The sequence below is a fragment of the Prionailurus bengalensis genome, chromosome D2 (genome assembly GCF_016509475.1).
Source record: "Prionailurus bengalensis isolate Pbe53 chromosome D2, Fcat_Pben_1.1_paternal_pri, whole genome shotgun sequence".
NCBI classification, from domain to species: Eukaryota; Metazoa; Chordata; class Mammalia; order Carnivora; family Felidae; genus Prionailurus; species Prionailurus bengalensis.
Window position 1 is genome coordinate 87,221,919 of NC_057351.1, and position 19,954 is coordinate 87,241,872.

The 19,954-nt window shown below is 57.5% G+C and overlaps 2 protein-coding genes across 3 annotated transcripts; one reads left to right on the forward strand and one right to left on the reverse strand.

The window, feature by feature from the left end:
• Window positions 1-37: 37 nt before the first annotated feature.
• ZNF511 (zinc finger protein 511) lies at window positions 38-3,670 on the forward strand. Of its 2 annotated transcripts, XR_006299887.1 has the most exons (7): window positions 38-190; window positions 453-526; window positions 822-1,023; window positions 1,214-1,338; window positions 1,802-1,844; window positions 2,343-2,492; window positions 3,290-3,670. XR_006299887.1 is itself a non-coding variant. In XM_043597960.1 (6 exons), exons 1-6 carry the CDS (start codon window positions 38-40, stop codon window positions 3,366-3,368), a joined length of 783 nt encoding a protein of 260 aa, XP_043453895.1. In that variant the 3' UTR covers window positions 3,369-3,670. The 2 variants fall into 2 exon arrangements, 1 of the variants encoding a protein (XP_043453895.1); XM_043597960.1 differs by lacking the exon at window positions 1,802-1,844.
• A 6,101-nt stretch (window positions 3,671-9,771) lies between these two features.
• On the reverse strand, window positions 9,772-12,161 carry LOC122493414 (homeobox protein MSX-3-like). Its single transcript, XM_043597963.1, has 2 exons — window positions 11,853-12,161; window positions 9,772-11,268 (listed from the first exon to the last, which is right to left on the reverse strand). The coding sequence occupies exons 1-2, from the start codon at window positions 12,064-12,066 to the stop codon at window positions 10,868-10,870; spliced, it is 615 nt and encodes a 204-aa protein (XP_043453898.1). The 5' UTR covers window positions 12,067-12,161; the 3' UTR covers window positions 9,772-10,867.
• Window positions 12,162-19,954: the final 7,793 nt, after the last annotated feature.

The following is a 19,954-nucleotide window of genomic DNA, read 5'->3' on the forward strand; positions in this document are numbered from 1 at the left end:
TGGCCGGCAGGCTGTGGTGCCGCCAGCGCGCAGGGCGATGCAGCTGCCGCCCGCGCTGCACTCCCGCCTGGCGGGGGGACCCGGGGCGGCCGAGCCGCTGCCGGTGGAGCGGGACCCCGCGGCCGGAGCCCCGCCCTTCCGCTTCGCGGCGCGCCGGGTACGCTTCCCGCGGGAGCACGAGTTCTTCGAGGTCTGTGAGCCCAGGAGGGAGAGGGCGGTTGTCGGCGGGGGCGGGGCCGGCGGGCAGGGCGGGGGGGCCGTGGGCGGGGCCGACGCTCGCGGTTGGGGGCGGGACCGTCGGGCGGGGACGAAGCCGACGCTCGCGGACGGGGCTTCGGGCGAGGCGGGGGATACGGGCCGGGGTGCTCGCGGATGGGGCGTGCGGATGGGGGCGGGGCGGACAGGGGCGGGGCTGGCAGACCGGCCCCGCCCATGATGTGCTTTTCCCGCAGGACGGGGACGTGCTGCGACACCTCTACCTTCAGGACGTGCTCACACAGGTGACAGAGGCGCCGGAGAGGCCCAGGTACTCGCCTCTGGGCCCAGCGCTGCCCCCTCCCTGGATCCAGCCCGCTCGCTCCCGGGTGATCCGCCACCCTGCCCTCTGCCAGACCACCGTCCATGCTCCTCTGTTCTGGCTTCACTCCCTCCTCGCTGGTCTGTGAAAATTTAGTTCTTAAGAAACTAGAATTTGGGATTGCCAAAGAAACATCAGAGCTTTGCCGTTTATCAGGCTGCTTAAAGGAAAGGTGTCAGTTGGAAGCGTAAGGTCCTCTGTCATCAGCAGGACTGCATTCCCACAAGGTGGTTTCCTTTGCCAGGGTGCCTGAGTTTACCTGTCAGGTGGCAGGCTGCTGCCAGGTGTTTGACAGCCTGGAGGACTATGAGCACCACTACCACACTCTGCACAGAAACGTCTGCTCCTTCTGCAGACGGGCCTTCCCCTCAGTGCACCTGCTGGACGTCCACATCCTGGAGTGGCATGACTCACTGTTCCAGATCCTGTCCGAAAGGCAGGACATGGTGGGTGATGTGTCCGTGTTCCTTGGGGCCAAGTGCAGTCATCTCGGGCGGAGGAGGGGTTTGTCCCCAAGCTGTTTGCCTAGCTGGGCTGGGGGGGGGGGGGCAGCACACTGCTCCCAGCTGGAGGTCAGGGGCAAGGTGTGGGGGGACTCTGTGGGTCAGGATGGAGGTGACGCTGTTTCTGTTTCAGTATCAGTGCCTGGTGGAAGGCTGTGCAGAGAAGTTCAAGACCAGCAAAGACAGGAAAGATCACCTGGTGAGATGTCATCTCTACCCTGCGGACTTCCGATTTGATAAGCCAAAGAAAAGCAGAGGGTACGCGAGGTGGTGCACGTGCCAAGCTTCAGGATGTGGCCCCTGAATTTAGAAAAGCGTTTTGAGTGTGTAGACTTTAAGGGTGCTGTTGGGTGGGGAGTTCTCAGGCAGGAGGAGTGAAACCAGTAGGGGATGGTTTTGCTGGCCCTGTTGGGAATGACTGGGATCTCATCTTGGTGTCTGCCCTGGGGCACCTACGAATGTCACCTGATTCTCTGCTCTACCTGTGTCTCCTCCTGGGGGCTGCAGCCCCACTTGCTTTGCTGACCTGGCCCTCTGGGAATCTGCCCCAGGCTGGGAGGCCCTCCCCTCACGCAGACCCTCCAACTCTTCGTCTGGTTGGTGACTTGGACAATAAAGCCATTTTGTTGCACACCACTGCTCAGAACAACCTGGGGAAATGAATCAGGAGTCATTCTTAAACTTGTATCTCTTTGCCTTTTGCAACTGGTTCCTTTGGCAGAGTCCGTCAGAACATCCTGGGAATCGTGTCGAAGTGTTACCAGGCTAGTAGTCCTCAGCAGGTCTTTGCTCTTAAAGTACTGTGAGTCTGAGAGCCCACTGCAACACAGGAGAGTCATGAGGTTCTGAGTGTAAGGTGACTCTCTCCTCTCGGAGGGACCATTTCAAGGAAAGGGGTCCTACAATGCTGGATTGAGTAGGGATTGGGGACGAGACTCGATAGCAAGGTTAACATTAGCAAACTTCTCGTGGTTGTGGAAAGACAGTGGGCACCCTTGGGAGGCATTTACCACGTGGCACCACAAAAATACTTTTTTCAAAACATGAGGTGTAACTGTCACTAAATTTGCAAACGTGGCATCTGTCATGTGATCATTCGCTTAAGGTTTTGTTGTAACCCTTGTGCTTGTCCCGATAGTCTGGAAAGTACGCTTTGCCAAAACAGTTAGAAAACGTTTTTTTGCAAGAAAAGTAGTGTTTCTGTGGTCAGTCTGGGGGGGAAGACAGGGCCACAGGAGCCACCACTCACCCTGTCTCCACAGCCCAGCCACACCCGAGGCCGCTGTACGAGCATCCGCAGAAGCTCCGAGGGATGACGGGGAGCAATCAGGAGGGGATGCCATGGAAGTCTGCTCTGAACACGCGGCCTCCCTCCCAGAGCCTGTGGGCGAGCGGCGGACCTCCAGCCACAGGTCAGTGCCTGGCATCCTTCTGAGGCAGGTTGTGAGTGTGTGCTTTGTGAGGAGAATGCTGGGCTGGGCCCTGGGCAGTAGTCTCCCTGAGAGAAGGGAGTTGGAGTGTTGGCTTCAGCAGGAGTTGAGAGCCCAACCGGTCCTGTTTCTCTCGAGTCACTTTGTGTCTTGTGCACGCCCTGTTTTGGGCCCCGAGGCACAGGAAGGGAAGGCACCATCGCCCCCCTTGCATCGTGGCCTAAACTGGGATGGAAGGAACGTTGGCTGTCGTTGCCGAAGTTACGATCTACTGATCTGTTTTTCTATTGCTAATTGTGTTCTTATTGGGCTAAACTTGTTTTCGAGTCTAATTCTGGGAAGGACACAGGACAGAAGGAAAGAAATTGCCAACAGGTGCAAACCGATAAGAAGGTAGACCCTTACCCCCAGCTGCCCTCGCGCAGCCGCCCAGCCTTTGGCCTGCAAGTGGGTCCCGGGTGCCGTGGCAGTCAGGGTTCCTTCCAGATGGTGGGCCACAGGAAGCCTGGGCCTGGAACCCGTGTCAGGAGCGGCCCTCTTGGCTGAGTCCCCCAGGCGAGAGTGTGTTGGTAGAAGCGGGTCTGAGGTGGGTGGCCAGGTGTAGGAAGGGAGCTGACCCCGGGGCCCAGGGCATCTTGGGAAGGGACAGCCCTGTCCTGAATGTTCCTCAAAGTGGAAGAGAAGGAGCTCGCCAGAATAAACTCACGACGCTATTTTATGAGTTGGGTTTTTGTTGGGAAAAAAAATGGTTTAGTACGGAGACGACTCTTGTCTTTCAGAATACCTTCTACCATCTGTTTCGGTCAAGGTGCATCACGAGGATTTAAAAGCACCAAGAAAAAAAAGGGACACCAGTGACAACGTGGACGGAGAGCCACAGAACTCTGAGCTGACTCTGAGCGAGCGGTGGCCTTTCGCAGGATGGGGCGTCAGTGTTGCACTTTCTCTCGCCTTCTGGTGCGGCCGCCCTCAGACTCAGGCCTTTGCCACCCTCCATCTCAGCCCGGCTCCGTGTCGCTGAACAACTGTGTGACAGCAGAAGCAGTGACAGACCCACGGATTCCCGACACATGCTCTGGTGAATGAAATGGCCCGCCATGCCACCTCCCTGTGCGGGGCCGTCCTGAGGATGTGCCGTATAAATACGTAGATATTTGCCATAACGGTCTCCAGCCGTGACTTCTCTGTGGTCGAGCTGCGTAGGGATATGGGCAGCAGCTCTCCGTGGGGAATCTGTTCGCAGGGGCTCGGTTTTCGGAAAGATTTACAAAGCCACAGAGCCTCTGGGGGGTGAGGATGTAGCACCTGAGTCGCTGACGCTCCTGGCTCAGCAAGAGGTCCCAGGGCCGCCTTCCCCAGCGGCCATCAGCTCAGAGCTGATGGTGGGGTGAGAAGCCGAGGGGCTCCTGCGCCGCAGGTGGGGTGTTAGGCGCTGGGAGAACCCTGCGGCCAGGGCCGGCCTCCCCGTGAATCGAGAATCCGCAAATTAACCCACATACTTGTGCTCAACTGGTGGGGAAAGAGTAGTCTTTTCAACAAATGGAACCGAGATAACTGGACATCCACACGCAGAAGAGGTATACGCCTAAGAGATGAAAATACACGTCCCCCCAAAAACTTGTGCACCAGTGCCTGCAGCAGCATCATTCACAATGGCCAAAAGATGGAAACAACTCACGTGTCCCTCAAGTGAGGAACGCGTAAGCAAAACGTGGTGTGTTCATAAAATGAAACACTGGCCGCAAAAGGGAATGAACCACTAACACTTACTACAACATGGACGAACCTTGAAAGCATCATGCTGAGTGAACAAAGGACACACACACACACACACACGGCCTGTATTCCATGATTCCATTTCTAGAAACGCCCAGTGTGCGGACATGTACAGAGAAAGGAGGTTACTGGTTCTTAGGGCTGGGGATTATGCGGAAATGGGGGAATAGCCAGAAAATACAGGGTTTTTTTCTGAGATGATGGAAATGCTCTGAAGTTGCCCATGGTGAAGGCTGCACACATCTGTGAATCTGCTGAAAAGCGTTGAATCCTACACTTTAGATGGGTGAACCGTATGGTATGTGAGTTTGTCTCCATAAAGCTGTTTGAAAGAACAAACACGTACCCGGCTGGCTCAGGCAGAAGAGCCTACGACTCTTGATCCCTGGTTGTGAGTTCAAGTCCCACATTGGGTATAGAGATTTAAGTGTAAAAATTAAGTCTTACAAGTAAGTAAAAAAAGCAAAGAAATCGCGAGGCAATCCGGGAAACCTGGACGCTGCTGGACACTCGACAGGCACCAGCGCTATTCTGTGCTGGTCATGCTGCAGCTGTTTTCCTAAGTAGTCTTTAGAAGGTGCTTCCCGAAATACTCGTGAAGGAAATGACATGATGTCTGGGGTCTGCTTCAGAATGATCTGGGAGGGAGGACTGTTTGGGGCTGAGATGAAACCAGGCTGACCCTGGGTAGATGGCTGCTGAAACCAGGAGCCAGGGGCACGATGACCCTTAACCGTGCACACGCACTCGCCCCCTTCGACAAGTAAAGTAAAAAGGAGAAAAAGGAAGCCAAGGCAGGTGTGGACAGGAGCAGCCTCGAGGACCAGAGCTCCGGGTCATCGTGTCCCGAGGGCAGCCCCTCACACTCCCGCAAGCACAGCAACTGGTGAGAAGCTCACACCCACCCAAACCTTGTCCCCGGCTGCTCGGAAGGAGCATGAGGCAAACAGCTTTCTTTCTGGACTCTGAAAGACAGAACCGAGATCAGGCCCTTGGGCGGGCATAGTGAGTGCTTACAGGGGAAGTGCACTGAGCCGCCGGGCGAGTGGGAGGGAGCAGCACCGACCCTGGAGAGATGAAGAGGCAGCCTCTCCGTGAAGTGGTCCAGTTAGACCACAGCAGGTGGGCGGGCAGGTGGGCAGTGGGCAGGCAGGTGGGGGGGGGGGGGTGCCCCAGAGGTTTCCTGCGGCACTGCAAAGCAGGCCAGGCTTCCAGAGGACAGGACATCACCCTGCCGCCTCTCCCCAAGCAGATCACCTTACATGTTTCTCCTGATTTGCTGTGGACTTCATGTTACGGTATTTTGCTGTACGTAAGTTCTTTACAGTTATGTGGTCAGTCTATCATTTATTATCTTTATGATTTTTTTTAATTTAATGTGTCAAAAGCTCCCCCCTCCACGGGTTTATTCTAGGAGTTCACACTTGTCTCAACACTGGAGAATCTGTTACTGTAATACACCATGTTAACAGCATGAAGGGAAAATCATATCATTTCAATATGTGCAGAAAAAGCATCTGACAAAAGACAACATTCATGGAGGAAAAAACTTCGTATTAACTAGCTGTGGAATGGAACCACAGTCACCTGGAGAGGTATTTCAAGACACCCACCACACCTAGCATGCTTGTGGTGGGGTTAAAAATACTTCCTTTAGGGGCGCCTGGGTAGCTCAGTCGGTTGAGCCTCCGACTTTGGCTCAGGTCATGATCTCACGGTCCGTGAGTTCAAGCCCCACGTCGGGCTCTATGCTGACGGCTCAGAGCCTGGGGCCTGTTTCGGATTCTTTGTCTCCCTCTCTCTCTGACCCTCCCCCTGACAGTTCATGCTCTGTCTCTCTCTGTCTCAAAAAAAAAAAAAAAAATTAAAAAAAATTAAAAATTTAATTAAAAAATTTAAAAAAATACTTCCTTTAAAAATCAAGAATGAGGTGGGGGTGCCTGGGTGGCTCAGTCGGTTAGGCGGCTGGCTTTGGCTCAGGTCACGATCTCACAGTGGGAGGGTTCAAGCCCCGCGTCGGGCTCTGTGCTGACAGCTGGGAGCCTGGAGCCCACTTCAGAATCTGTGACATCCCCCCTCTCTCTGCCCCCTTCCCAGCTCATGCTCTGTCTCTGTCTCTCAAAAAATAAACGTTAAATTTTTTTTTTTAAATCAAGAATGAGGCAAAGATACCCCTTCTGGCAACTTCTGTGCACCCTTATGCTGGAGGTGGTCACCTGCCCAGTGAAACAAGAAGAGGGTCAGGTGTGTGCGGTGTTTAGTTTCAGCTCCGTTTAGCAGAAAGCCCAAACATTTGCTTCAACAAAGTAGGAACGGCTCGTGCCCCGTGGCCTCCGTGGCCTCCTGGGGTCGTGGGGCCCTCCCTCTGGGAGCTGCACGCACCATCCCGAGTTGCAAAAATGGCTTCAGCGAGGGCAGGGTGAGTGCATCGTTCCGCAGTCTACAAATTTTCAAAGTACAACCTTCAGAACAAATAGCACCTTCAGCGTTTCAAGGAAGAGTGTAGCTGTTTGGTGGGGTTTTCATACACGCGCCCCAGACACGCTTCCCTCCCCCTTGCTTCCCATGCTGTGCTGCAGTGCTGGTCATGTCGGCGAATTGCTACACGCTTATTTTTCCGAATGGCCTAATCCACGGAATACAGCACATAATGGAGAATATCAGAAATAGCAAAAACCCTGTATTTTGGTGAAGGAGACGACACTTCTTTTAAAGTCAAAATGAAGGGGCACCCGGGTGGCTCGGTCAGTTGAGCGTCCAACTCGATTTCAGCTCAGGTTTTGATCTCACAGTTCATGAGATCGAGCCCCATGTCAGGCTCTACCTGACAGTGGGGAGCCTCCTCGGGAGTCTCTCTCTCTGCCCCTCCCCAGCTTGTGCTCTCCCTCTTGAAATGAATAAATAAACAGTAAAAGTCAAAATGAAAGTCCCAGAACTTTTAGGCCATCTGACTAGCATTGTGTGTTATCACATCAGAAAACCAGCACAGCCCACATCCTCGGAAATACTATCCTGGAGCCGGGGAGCACGCGCAGATCGGAGCCTGGGGGCCGTGCTGGGGCCGTGCCCCAGTCCAGGAGAGCCTGCCCGGCACCGGGATGGGTCCACGGAGCAGGTCACAGGGCAATTCAGGCGATGCGGGAATTGTGTTAGTATTTACACGTCCATCGTTTTACTTGACAGAAAATAGCATTTCCTTGTTAGGAAACAGCTCATAGGGACGAAAGCACATGTGAGATCGCATGTCCCGGAAGGGACAGTAGACACCACTCCCATGACCCAGCCTGAGAAGTGCCCAGTGTTGCCTTTTCGGAAGCCCACGAGGAACCTCTGCCCTCCAGACTGCTTCCTTGTGATTCTTGGGATCTGACCCGCTCCACCCTGGGGGCCCACGGACACAGGACCTGGGGGCCGGGCCGGGGCCGGGGCCGGGGCCGGAGCAGCGCCCTCTGACCCCAGCAGGCGCTGCTGTTGCAGGGGTGCCTGCAGCTACTGTAGGTGCCCAGCAGGGGTTCTGAGAGCGCCTGGGCCGGAACCTCGTCACTGCGCCAGCAGGACCCTGACTTCGGAGCCTCAGGGTTGGCTCCCGGGGCTCAGAGGGCTTCGCGTCACCCAGACCGCCAGGCCTATTTGTTATGTCACTTGTTTAATGACGCTGATGAGACACCCAGGCTTGGGGGCTGGGTCACCGTCTGCGGTCTCCATGGTCCCACCCCCTGGTTTGGCCCTACCAGGGGTCACCCACAGTCCATGCCATTGCACAGCTCGACCCTCTCTTTGTCCCCTGCACCCTCAAAGGGGCGTGTCCCCCTCGTCCAGTTGGCCTCCCAGAGGCAGGGCTGCTGTCTCTGAGTCCGCCAGCAGCGCCTGGGTGTGAAGCACGGAGAGGGCACAGGCAGGGGTGGGGCACGACTCTGGAGTTCGGGGATGTGGGTCCTGAGACTGGGGTGGCAGAGGCCCCAGGCCTCTGTGCATGTTCCCGATGGATGAGCCCTTCCAAGTTGCTCTGGCAAGCTCAAGACCTCCTACGGGGGACACACTGGCTGGAGGAGGGCCTCAGGTCCACACAGCTGGGGTCCGGGCCAGGACATGCAGGGACCCGAGTCCTCCCTGGGAATGCAGACAGGCAGCAGAAGTCTCGAGGAGGGACAGACGTCTGCCCCAGGGCAGTACCCTTTTCCAGAAGAGCAGAAAGTCTTGGTCTTCACAAGCTGGCTTCAGCCTTGCCCGGGAACAAGGGCACCTGGCTGGGGCCGGGGGGGGGGGGGGCGGGGAGCGACAGAGCTTTGCTCACTTTTGGGTGGTCTGTGTGCCAAGCCCTGGTCAGTTGAAAGGGCTGTCGACCAGCTCAGTGAGGGGACCTGGGCAGAGAACCTCCCAGGTAGGCATCGTGGGTTGGAAATGGTTATGGAGAGACACCTTAGCAAGCTGACTGAGCATTCCTGACCGGGTTGGGGCTGCTCAGCCAGACTGTGGGTGGTGTTGGGAGCCATGTGTGCAGAGCCGTGCTCTGTGGCGAGAGCACCGCTGGGGTGGAGACCAAGGGACGGTGGACAGATGCCAGGCGGTGGGCACCTCGTGGTGGTTTTCCTTGTGTTGGTGTCTTGGTCAGCTTTGCCTTGGAGTATCTCAAATGACCACCATGATCCTCAAACTGTTTGCTAAGTGAGCCTTGTCTGGCTGTACGATTTGGCCCTGACTTTCAGGTACTTCAGATTTGAGCAGATCAAAGTGCTGGCCCGCAGGCAGTGTCCAGACTGGGGGGCATGGCCCCTCGGCCCCTCAGTGAGCTCCCAGCCACCCTCTCCGGTGTATTTACAGACCTGTGTCCTTGCGGATGGTGCCTGGAGTTGGGTTGTGAGTGTAAACAGCACACTGCAGGGGCAGTGGTGCGCACGGGGAAGGGGGAAGGGGAAGGGGAAGGGGCTTCCCGGCCCTGTCTGGTCGCCACTGGTCACCTCAGCAGCTGGCACTTCAGGAACTGGGTTGGTGTCCCTTTAAAATCCATTGTGGGGCACCTGGGTGGCTCAGTAGGTCAGGCGTCCCACTTCGTTCGGCCCAGGTCATGATCTCATGGTTGGTGGGTTCAAGCCCCACGTCGGGCTCTGTGCTGATGGCTTGGAGCCTGGAGCCTGCTTCGGATTCTGTGTGTGTGTGTGTGTGTGTGTGTGTGTGTGTGTGTGTGTGTCTGCCCCTCCCCCACTCACACTCTGTCTCTGTGTCTTTCAAAAATAAATAAATGTAAAAAAATTTTTTTGGGGGGCGCCTGGGTGGCGCAGTCGGTTAAGCGTCCGACTTCAGCCAGGTCACGATCTTGCGGTCTGTGAATTCGAGCCCCGCGTCAGGCTCTGGGCTGATGGCTCAGAGCCTGGAGCCTGTTTCCGATTCTGTGTCTCCCTCTCTCTCTGCCCCTCCCCCGTTCATGCTCTGTCTCTCTCTGTCCCAAAAAATAAATAAACGTTGAAAAAAAAATTAAAAAAAAAATTTTTTTTTGTTTTAAATCCATCGTGAGTTCTCGTTTTCCCAGAAACCTAGGGAGGATGATGGCTACTGACAGGCAGGTTCAGGTAACGAGACTTTGGGCAGGTTCCTGCGCTGTTTCCGGGGCAGCCTTCGCAGGGGTCAGGGCTTGGAGCCCCCGCCCGCGGTCTGGGCCCCACGGGCTGCAGGGCGGGTTGGGCGGGCGGACGGGGGCTGCCCCCGCGGGCCTCCTCCCCCCACCCCCCACCCCACCCCCGGCCGCAGCGAACGGAAAGCGGGCCCTGTGGGTTTTCGCGCCACCACCAGGCGAAGCGGAGTGTTGGGGACGCCGCGCAGTCCGTCCAAACGGGGGACCGTCCTCTTCCAGTTCACTCGGCGCCCGATTCCCGAGTTAACCCTGCTGGTGGGAAAGCAGCAGGCTGGGCCGCGCGGGTCCCTCTCATCCCGCCTCCTCAGACGCGCCCCGCGGGCTCCCCCACCCCGGCCGAGCGCCCTCGCGTGCACCCACCCCCACACGTGGACCCCACGCACGCCCCCAGACAGTAGTTCACCGCAGGCTGCTGGGCGCGCCCTACGAAAACCGTAAGTGTGGGGGGTCCCTAAAGTGGGCGTGCGGGTTTCCATGTGATCGGGACGGCACCAGACCTCATCCGGGGACGTAGCTGGTGAGTTTCACCTAAAGGCCCTGGCTCCAAACTGTCTCCCCCGCGGTTCGGGCCTCAGTCTCGTAGCCAGTTCTGAGCGCCCTGCTGCCCGGTTTAGGGGCGCAGGAGCGCGCCACGGAGTAAACCCCACGACGCCTCACGGTTTGCACAAAACGGGAAGCTCCGAGGGCGCTGCACGAAACCATTCACCGCTTTTCACGGAAGTGTGGGAGGCACGGGGTTTTTAACCCCCGTTTTAAAATGTGTGTAAGTGCCCACGAGTGCGCTCGAGGCATCGGTCATCACGTGTATCGACGACGGCGGAAACACAAAAACGGAAAAATGAGACACAAAGGCACCGGAGGCTCCGGGAGGCCACCCAGGGCCGAGTTCCGCGCCGGGACGGACGCGGCCGGCGCGCTGGCGCTGGGACCCACGTCGCAGCCCCCCGTTGCCCTAGGACAGGTAATACATGCGGTAGGCAGCGACGGGCGCGGCGACGAGTCCTGGCGCCTGCGGCGGGGAGCCCGCTGCGCCCGCGTACGCGGCCGGGGGGCCGGGCAGGGGCGCGCCCAGGGCGAAGGAGGGCAGCAGCGGCTTGGCCGCCAGCTTCAGCTTCTCCAGCTCGGCCTCCTGCAGCCGCTTGGCCTTGGCGCGGCGGTTCTGGAACCAGATCTTGACCTGCGTCTCGCTGAGGCTCAGGCTGCTGGAGAACTCGGCGCGCTCGGCCACCGACAGGTACTGCTTCTGGCGGAACTTGCGCTCCAGCGCCAGCAGCTGCGCGGTGGTGAAGGGCGTCCGCGGCTTGCGGTTGGTCCTGTGCTTTCGGAGGGCGCAGGGCGGAGGGCTGGGGGCGCCTGGGAGGAGAGACAAGCACACAGCGGATGCTCCGACGCCAGCAGCGCGCGCCCCTTGCCCACGCTTCCGAACCCCGGCAGAGCCCGGTTACGCGTGCCGGTCGCGGCCCTGAGGCACGACGAGACCCAGAAAGCGCTGGGGTAAGAGAGGCAGGCCTCAGGGGGACGGGGCGGGGGGCCCTGGACTCGGGGTCTGCCCTCCAGGGAGGGGGGACCGTGCTCACTCCGAGAGGCGAGGGGCTTGGGTGGGAGGTGGCCGCAAGAACTGAGCGGCGAGCACTGGGGAGAGGAGTTGGCGAAGCGGGACTTAACCGTCGCGGGGACGGACGGGGGCGGGGGGCGCTGGCGCCGGAAAAGCTCTGAGCCAAGAAGCCGCGGGTTCAAGGGCTTCGGGCTCCGCGTCCGGATTGGCGCGCGCGAGGGGGCCCGGGTGGGTTCGGTCTTTTCTTTGCGCGCAGGCCAGGCGCGTTAGTGGCTACTTGGCGAAGTTAGGGGTGCCGGCGGCCTTTCCACCCTCGTCCTCCCAGCGCGGGCCGGGGCGGGGGCTCTCCTGGCTGCCTGGGACCGAGAGACAGGGCACTTACGTGGGGAGGACGAGCGGGCGGCCGGCGGGAACCAGGCCCAGGGCTCCGCGGTGCCCCGTGGCCTCTCCTCCCGGGGCTCGGTGGGCCCCGCGTCCAGCCCGCGCTCCGCCTCCAGCAGCGACTCGACGCTGAAGGGCAGCGGGCCGGGCCCCGCGCGCCCCCCGCCGAACGTCTGGAGCCCAGCGGGGTTCATGCTGAGCGACGCCGGGGCCATGCGCCGTCAGGCGGGCGCAGGGCTGGCGAGGCCCGGCCGGCGCGCCGAGAAGGTGGCTCGCGGCGCGATCGACCCGGGCTTGGCGGCACCCCCGCCCGCGGAACCCTATAAGAAGGCGGTGCCCCTTTCATGCGCCGTCATCCAATCGCCGCGGCCGCTGCCGCGCGAGCCTGGGTGTCCATTGGCTTCGCTGACCTGGGAGGGCCGAAGGGACAGGCAGGGGTGGGCCCGCCTCCTGGGACCCAGTGCCCCTGTCCCGCTCCCAGCGCCCGCCAGCCTCTCCCGGAGCTCTGCGGGCCGGGCCCGCGCTCCTCCGGTCCGGGAGGTGGCCGAGGCACCCCGGGGAGCTCGTGGAGCTGGCCTCGGCTCCCCCACCCGGAGGAATCGACGACGGTCGCGGCCTCGGTGGAGCCGGCGTGGGAACACCGGCCTTGACCGCGCGCGGTTCCTGCGAGGCTGAGCGCGCGGCGCCATCAGAGGCGGGGTCGGCCCCGTGGCTCCCCCGCCGCTCTTCTGCAGCGCCCCAGCCGGGATTTGGAACCCTGGGTCCTCTCTCCGAACCCTGGGGGCCGCGTAGGACGGACCCGAACCCGGACTGGCGACTCTGCTTCTGTCCCCTTGAAGTTGCCTTGGCCCTGGGTGGCTTTTCAGACACCTGTAGCTGCTTAGCACCCTCCCGGGCAGGGGCCGCCCATCGTGCTGCCGGAGTGTCCCACGGCCTGGGCTTAGGAGCCGCCATCGGTGCGGGTCGAAGGGCCCTGGGCACAGGGGTGGGGGTGGGGGGGCGACCTCTTACCAACTCGGTCACAGGGCTTGGGACAAGCACAGAGTCACTGGGTCACTCGGTGTTTACTGTCGGGCTCTCCCAATCAGCACTTTCTTCCCAGGCCCACCGGGACCTGGGACCAGGGCAAGATCCAGCGGGGAGGGGCCTCGGTGGGTTGGGCTTCCTGGGCGGGGGATGCTCCTGGGGAGATAGGATTCCCCCCTCCCCCTGCGCAGCTCCGAGAAGTGGGAGCAGAGGCCCAACAGAGACCTGTGCTTATTCAGATTCTTTTTCCCAAACTGGACCAAATCTGGTTGAAAAGCCTTCTGTGCCATAACACTGAACCCTCCGTCTGCAGTGTCTCCCTGAAGTTTTGGAACAGATCATGAGATGGGTTGGCCTGTACCGACTTCTTGTCTGGTTAACATCCCAGAGCACAGAAACAGCAGTGTGAATCAGCATATTTTTAGTTTTGAAAAACCAAAGTTGCTTTAATGAGATCCAGCTTTGGGGGACAGTTAACTGTCTGGCTCAGCCAGAGAAACTCGATTAAAAAGTGTTTTCTCCATGCAAATTTAGAAGCAGGGCTGAAAGGGCTCTCACACCAGGCTCCAGGGCCAGGTCCGGTGTCTGGGGCCAGGCCAGCGCCTTCTATAAACCAAGATGGATTGCCCCTTTCTAACGTAATAAAGACGTTCTGAGTTGAATGAAGATAATTGCATCATTAAAGCACTTTCTGTGAAGAACTCTCTCGGGGTAGTTTATCTTCAGCAGGCCACTCCCAGGAGTGTTTGAAGAAGAATTTTAATAAGGATGACAGCCAGCCGCCCTAGCCTGCCCCATGTCTGCCCAGGACACTCTGAAGGTGGCATCTGGGGGGGGGTGAAGCGGGAGTCTGTGCTGTGGTTTGCCTGGCCCCGGCGGAAGGATGGGGTCTCAGGGCCAACCTCCAAGAAAGTCTCGCCCTTCCCTGTGGTGTCCAAATTGGTGTTTGTCCCCCCTGGCAGGGCAAGGCCGGGCCCTTGCCGGGCATGGGCTCCAGCAAGGTGGCAGAGAAGGGAGGGAAGATTTGGAGGCTGGGGGGGCGTGTCCAGGATCGGACGTGAAAATCCAGACCCCAACACTCCGCACAAACAGGTCTCCAACGCAGCACAGTACCCTCCGCACCCCTGGGGCCTGGCCAGTAGGACAGGGGGTGGTGGACTGACAGGGGACCCCATTTCTGTCAGTGTAATGGCTCTGGACGTAGAAACCCATGTCTCATGTGTCAAGAAAGACTGGACGCTGTCCTTGGCCACCGGGAGGGCCGAAGTTGACTGTGGTCACTTGGCTTCCCAGCAGCCCAGAAGCAGGCCAGCCAGCCGTGTTGTGTGAACAGGAGGCCGGAAACAGCCTCTGGCCGCGGGCCCTTCTTGAGGCCACTGCCCCGCCCCCATCGCAGGTGTGCCCCTGAGAGGGTGGCAAAACCCCACAGACTGTCCACCTCACCCCGCACTTGGACAGACCTCTTCCCAGCTTGAGTGGCGCTGTCTCCCACCGTGATCTGCTCCCACTCTGAGCTGCGAGGGACAGGTCAGGCAAAGGCCACCTCCTTTTGGTGCTGACTTCGGAGGCAATGAGCACATCCTTGGTTCGCAGAAATGAGTGGCAATCACAGAGCCGGAGGTTTGGAGGCCCCGCTAGGAGCTCCCGTGGGGGAATCAGTGTAATGAGATGATTTTTGAGAAGGGATTCGTTCCGTAGGGTTTATGCGGCCAAGTTCGGAACCGCACCAGACTGAAGCAGAAATGCTGCTCACAAAAGTTGGCGGAGGGGAGTGTTGGCCACTACGGGCGTGAGGTCAGGGAAAGCCCGTGACATCACTCTTCTGAAGAAAGTCATCGTCCCCTCTTGGATATCGGTGATGCGCGTCCAGTCCTTGAGGAAAACCCCCAGCGGACCTTCCCTCGTGTAGCAGCTGGCGGTAATCAGTTGGCACACAATGGGACCATTGCTCGAAGGACGGGGCCACCTGCTGCCAGGCCTCTTCCAGAGGCTGCACTTCCCACCAGTGTCTTCTTCCAGGAAAAGCCCTGTGGGAAACCACCATTTGTTCGTCACCCTCTTGTGTCGCTGTCGCCAGCAGTATGGCAGACAGCCTCCCATCCACCCTGAAGGGCCCGGACACCCCCTCCCCAAAGGCACGTGTGTTGGAGTTTGACTTTTTCCTTCTCGACTTGTTAGGAAATTGCTCCAGACGCCGGTGGCACTTTCCCCACAACTCTGGCCAGAGGGAGACCAACGGGCGTGAGCTCCAGCGGCAGTGGCAGCTGGGACACGAGGTCCACCTGGAGACGCTCCGGTGTCACGTCACTCAGGGGAGTGTTCCGGAGGGGGAGCGTCGGAGGAGAGGCCCATCCTGGTTGAGCGAGCCCTCTGTCCAGAGCCCCCGGCTCCCGTAGCTTTGTCCAGGGCAGTAGAGAACGGGCCCTCCAGGGACATCGCAGCCCCAGCTCCCAGCTCCGGGCAGCGCAGCAGGGCCCTGGGCAGAGTCACCTGACCCGGAGATGCAGAGACCATCCTGCCTCGTGCAAGCAGACCCAGCCTCACCCTGAGCGTCCTTGATGGGGAAAGGGAGAGCCAGAGACAAGCGCTGTGAGAAGGATGCAGCCAGACGCCGCTGGCCTTGTGGGCAGCTTCTAGAAGCCAGGGGCGGGCTCCAGCAGCCAGCGCCCCCTTCACTCTAGCCCCAGGGAACCATCTGCACTCCTGTTTGCGCTGTTTTACGCCACCCCTTTTGTGGTCACCTGTCGCAGCTATAGTCGGAGTCCAACCTGTCTTCTAAGGCACCTGTCATCACCCTGCCTTTTGTGGGAGAGGAAACCGAAAGAGAGAGACAGGTGCCATGCTGGGGGCCGGGCAGAACGGAACCGGCCCGCGTGACTGCGAGGTCCAGGCTTTCCCTCCACAGCCGCGAGCAGGGCGGGCGGGCCCGGCGCTGCTCCCAGCTTCTCCTCCACAGCTCAGCCATGGGTCACAGGCGGCAGCAGAGCCCCGTGGCACGCGGGGACCCTTCCTCTGGCGCCACCTCTCCCAGGGTCCAGGACTCCCTGACGCATCCTGGAGCCTCCCTCCCGGCCTCCCTAGCTCTGCCCGCCCGGCCCCATCTCCACAGCCCCTCAGGTGGGACGTGCTCTCCAGCCACTGCTCTGCTACACTGAGCCCGGGGCGCTGACTGACCAGACTTGGTGCTAGAAGGCAGGTGACAGGTGGTTCTGTGCCTTTGTAAGAACCAGGCGCACCTGCTACTGTCCACCCACTCGCAGCTGCTCGCCGTGAGCCCGAGACCCGACTGTCCTGGGCCTGAGGCTCTGGATGCCAGGGCCCGGTGGGGCAGAGTTTCTGAGGACAGATTCGGCTCCCTTCCGGGGCTTCCCAGAGGAGTGGAGTGGGGCTCCCTCTCAGTTCTGTCAGCCCCGCACGCTGCCTCTGTGTACTTTTCTCTCTGTCTCTTCCTGTCTTTCTGTTGTCTCTGGCTCTCTGTCTATCTCTGGCTCTGGCCGTCTCGTCACCCTGGGCCAGGGTCTGGCACTGGCTGACCTGAGGAACAGGTGTGACCCGTGGCACACACGGGTCCCGGGCACAAGGGCAGGACTCAGGCCAAGCGCACAGTGTACCTCCCCCTGCTCCCCATTTCTCTGGAGGCCTTGCTCCCGTCCGTCTCAGGGCCTCGGTGCCCCGGGCCCTGGCCCGACACTCCCTGGAATGCTAGGCCGTCCTTCCAGGAGTGGGAAATGCTACCGCAGATGCTCAGCCAGCGTCCCTGCTTGCTGGGACACCGTCTCCTAAACTCGGATTCCTGGGCCACGAAGGAGCGGATCTCTGCAGGGCCAGGGGCCTGGCCGAGGCTCCTTATCACATACGTGGTGGTCACCACGGTCAGGCAGGGAGGAGGGGGCGTGTGGCAGGTCCAGGGAGGGATGCCGCGTGGGCCCTGGATGTCCGTGGAGGTGGGACCCCTCCAGGGGGTCAGACCACCGTCAGACTGCACACGGCCAGCCTTGGCCCAGCCTGGCTGGAGAAGCAAACGGAAACACAGACTGACCTTCTAGGTGGATGAGGGCCTGTGACTGGAACCCCCGCTTCTCTCCTCATACCCTGCTACTCCCTCCTTCACCGCACGGTGACCTGAGCCTGACCCCTGGCCACCGCCTTATCTGTGGCCCTGCCCTGCCTCTCCAGCTGGCATCTGTGCTTTAGGAGACCACCCTGCTCCTCGGCCTCCTGCCTGGCAGAGCTCAGCACCGAGAAGTGGCCAACGGGCCATCGCCTGTGTCCAGTGGGGGTGGGGCACTGTCTCCTGGGGGTCCAATTGCAGAGACTGGGTGGGTCGGGGGGCCTTGCGGGGGCACGGGGCAGTCGGCCAGCCGAAGCTGCCCCTGTGCAGAGAGAACCCACCCCCGCAACCCCACTTTCCCTCGCAACCCTCCCCCTGCTGTGGAAAGAGCTGCATAGCCCCAGCTGCGGGCCAAGAGCACAGGGGCCTGTGGGAATCACATGAGGCTTGTGGATATTGACAGGACGCTGTTTAGGATGACTGAATTGTAGATGTTTGTTTCATTTTGAGGATTAACAACTTTTCTTTGGCGATCCTTGAAAAAAGGGCAGTGGAGAGGGGAAAAATCCGCTCAGGCAAAGACAAGGATGAGTGTGGGATGGTTTTAGAAACCAGGGGAGCCAAGCTGCCACTCCGGCCATGGCTCCACTCAGCCGCGGGGCCCCAGAGGGGACAGTGATTAGACCCAGGGCTTCCAGCACAGGGGCAGTGGGGCACCTGCTCCAGACCAGGCCAAACAGAGAAGGACGGTGGCGTGGACGTGAACTGAACCCTGGAGGTGTCGTGGCCACCAGCTCTGTGGGCAGCCCGGGGTTAACAATGCTGTTGATCTCAAGCGACCGGCTCTCAGATTCGTCACCTGCTGTTTCTCGCTGATTTCCACTGTGATCTTTATTGTTCCTTTCTTCTACTTGGTTTGAGTTGTTTGCTCTTCTTTTTTTCAGTTACTTAATGTGGAAACTGAGTCATAGATTTTCTAACCTTTCTTCTTCTTTTTTGAAGTTTATTTTTGAAAGAGAGGGCATGAGCAGAGGAGGGACAGAAAGAGAAAGTGAGAGAGAAAGAGGATCCCAAGCAGGCTCCGCATTGTCAGCACAGAGCACAACTCGGGGCTTGAACTCATGAACTGAACCGTGAGATCATGACCTGAGCCACAATCAAGAGTGAGACGCTTAACCAACTAAGTCACCCGGGTGCCCCACCTTTCTTCTTTTCTCGTACAGCATCCAGTGCTATGAATTTTCCCCTGAGTACTGCTTTAGTGGCACCCCAGTTATGCTGTTTTCATTCTCACTCAGTTTGGAATACTAATTTCCCTTTTGATTTCTTCTTGACTCAGGGTCACTTAGAAGTGTGTTATTCAGTTCTTAAGTATTTGGGGATTTTCCAGGGATATTTCTATATTGATTTTCAGTTTACTTCCATTGTGGTCAGAAGACACACTTTAACATGAGTCCTTTTACATGTATGGAAACTCATGTTATGTCCCCAAATATTGTCTGTCTTGGTCAATCTCCTGTCGCCTTGAAAAGAACATGAATTTTTCTGTTGCTGAGCACAGTGGTCAATAAATGTCATTTGGGTCAATTTGGATGAAACACATCTATCGACTGTACCCATGCTGATTTTCTGCCTACTTGTTTGATCAGTTATTGAGAGAGGAGTATTGAAATCTTCAACAATAATTGTGGGTTCGATTTCTCTTTGTGGTTCTACCAGTTTTTACTTAACATTATCTTGAAGCTGTCTTGTTCATTTCACAAATGTTTAAAATTGTTATGTCCTCTTAACAAATTGATTACTTTATCAATATGATGTGATCTTCATTTTTGTAATTTTTTGGCTCTGAGGTCAACTTTGTCTAATATTAGTATAAAGACTCCAGCTTTCTTTTGACCAGTGTTAGCATGCTATATCTTTTCTATGCTTTTACTTTTAATGTAGTTGTGTCTTTATCTTCAAAAAGTGCTTTCTGGGGGCGCCTGGGTGGCTCGGTCGTTTAGGTGTCCAACTCTTGATTTCGGCTCAGGTCATGATCTCACAGTTCATGGGTTCAAGTCTTGCATCCCACTCTGCACGGACAGCACGGAGCCTGCTTGGGATTCTCTCTCTCCCTCTCTGACCCTCCCCCACTTTCTCTCTCTATCTCTGTCTCAAAATCAATAAATAAACTTTTAAAAAAGTGCTTTGTGTAGGCTGCTTGCAGTTGTTCTGGCGCCTCTACCTACTTTGACTCTTAATTGGGTATTTAGACCGTTTACGTTTGGTGTACTTATTGATGTGCTAAGGTTTAAATGTATCGTCTTTTTAAAAAATATGTTTTAAAGAACCCAGTAATAAATAAGTTTATTTATTTATTTTGAGAGAGAGTGATCGGGGGAGGGGAAGAGAGAGGGGGGACAGAGGATCTCAAGCAGGTTCTGCACTGACAGTAGCAAGCCTGACGCGGGGCTCAAACTCATGAACTGTGAGATCATGAGTCGAAGTAGGACGCTTAACTGACTGAGCCACCCAAGAGCCCTAACCTACCATCTTACTAATTGTTTTATAAATTCCCATCTGTTCTTTGTTCCATTTTTTCTTCCTTTTGGATCAATTGACTTTTATTATTATTATTATTCCAGCATATCTCCTTTGTTGGCTTATTGGCTATAACTTTTTTATTATTCTTATTTTAGTGGCTGTTTTAAGATTGACAGTAACACACTCAATTTACCACAACCCACCTGCTAGTGACATCATCCCACTTTGTGTATAGTATAAGAACTTTCCAATACTGTCTGGTATCTTCATTTCTCCTTCCAGGCCCTAGTGCTATTGTTGTCATACCTTTCGCTTCTGTGCGTTAGAGACCCCAGACTATATTGATATCGTTTCTGTTTCAATAGTCAGTTATCTTTTAAGGAGATTTAAATAATAAGAAAAAAATTTGCATTCCTTCACACAGTTACAATTTTTGGTGCTCTTTACTGTTTTTTGTATGTTTATATTACATCTGCTATGACTTTGCTTCTGCATGAGGACTT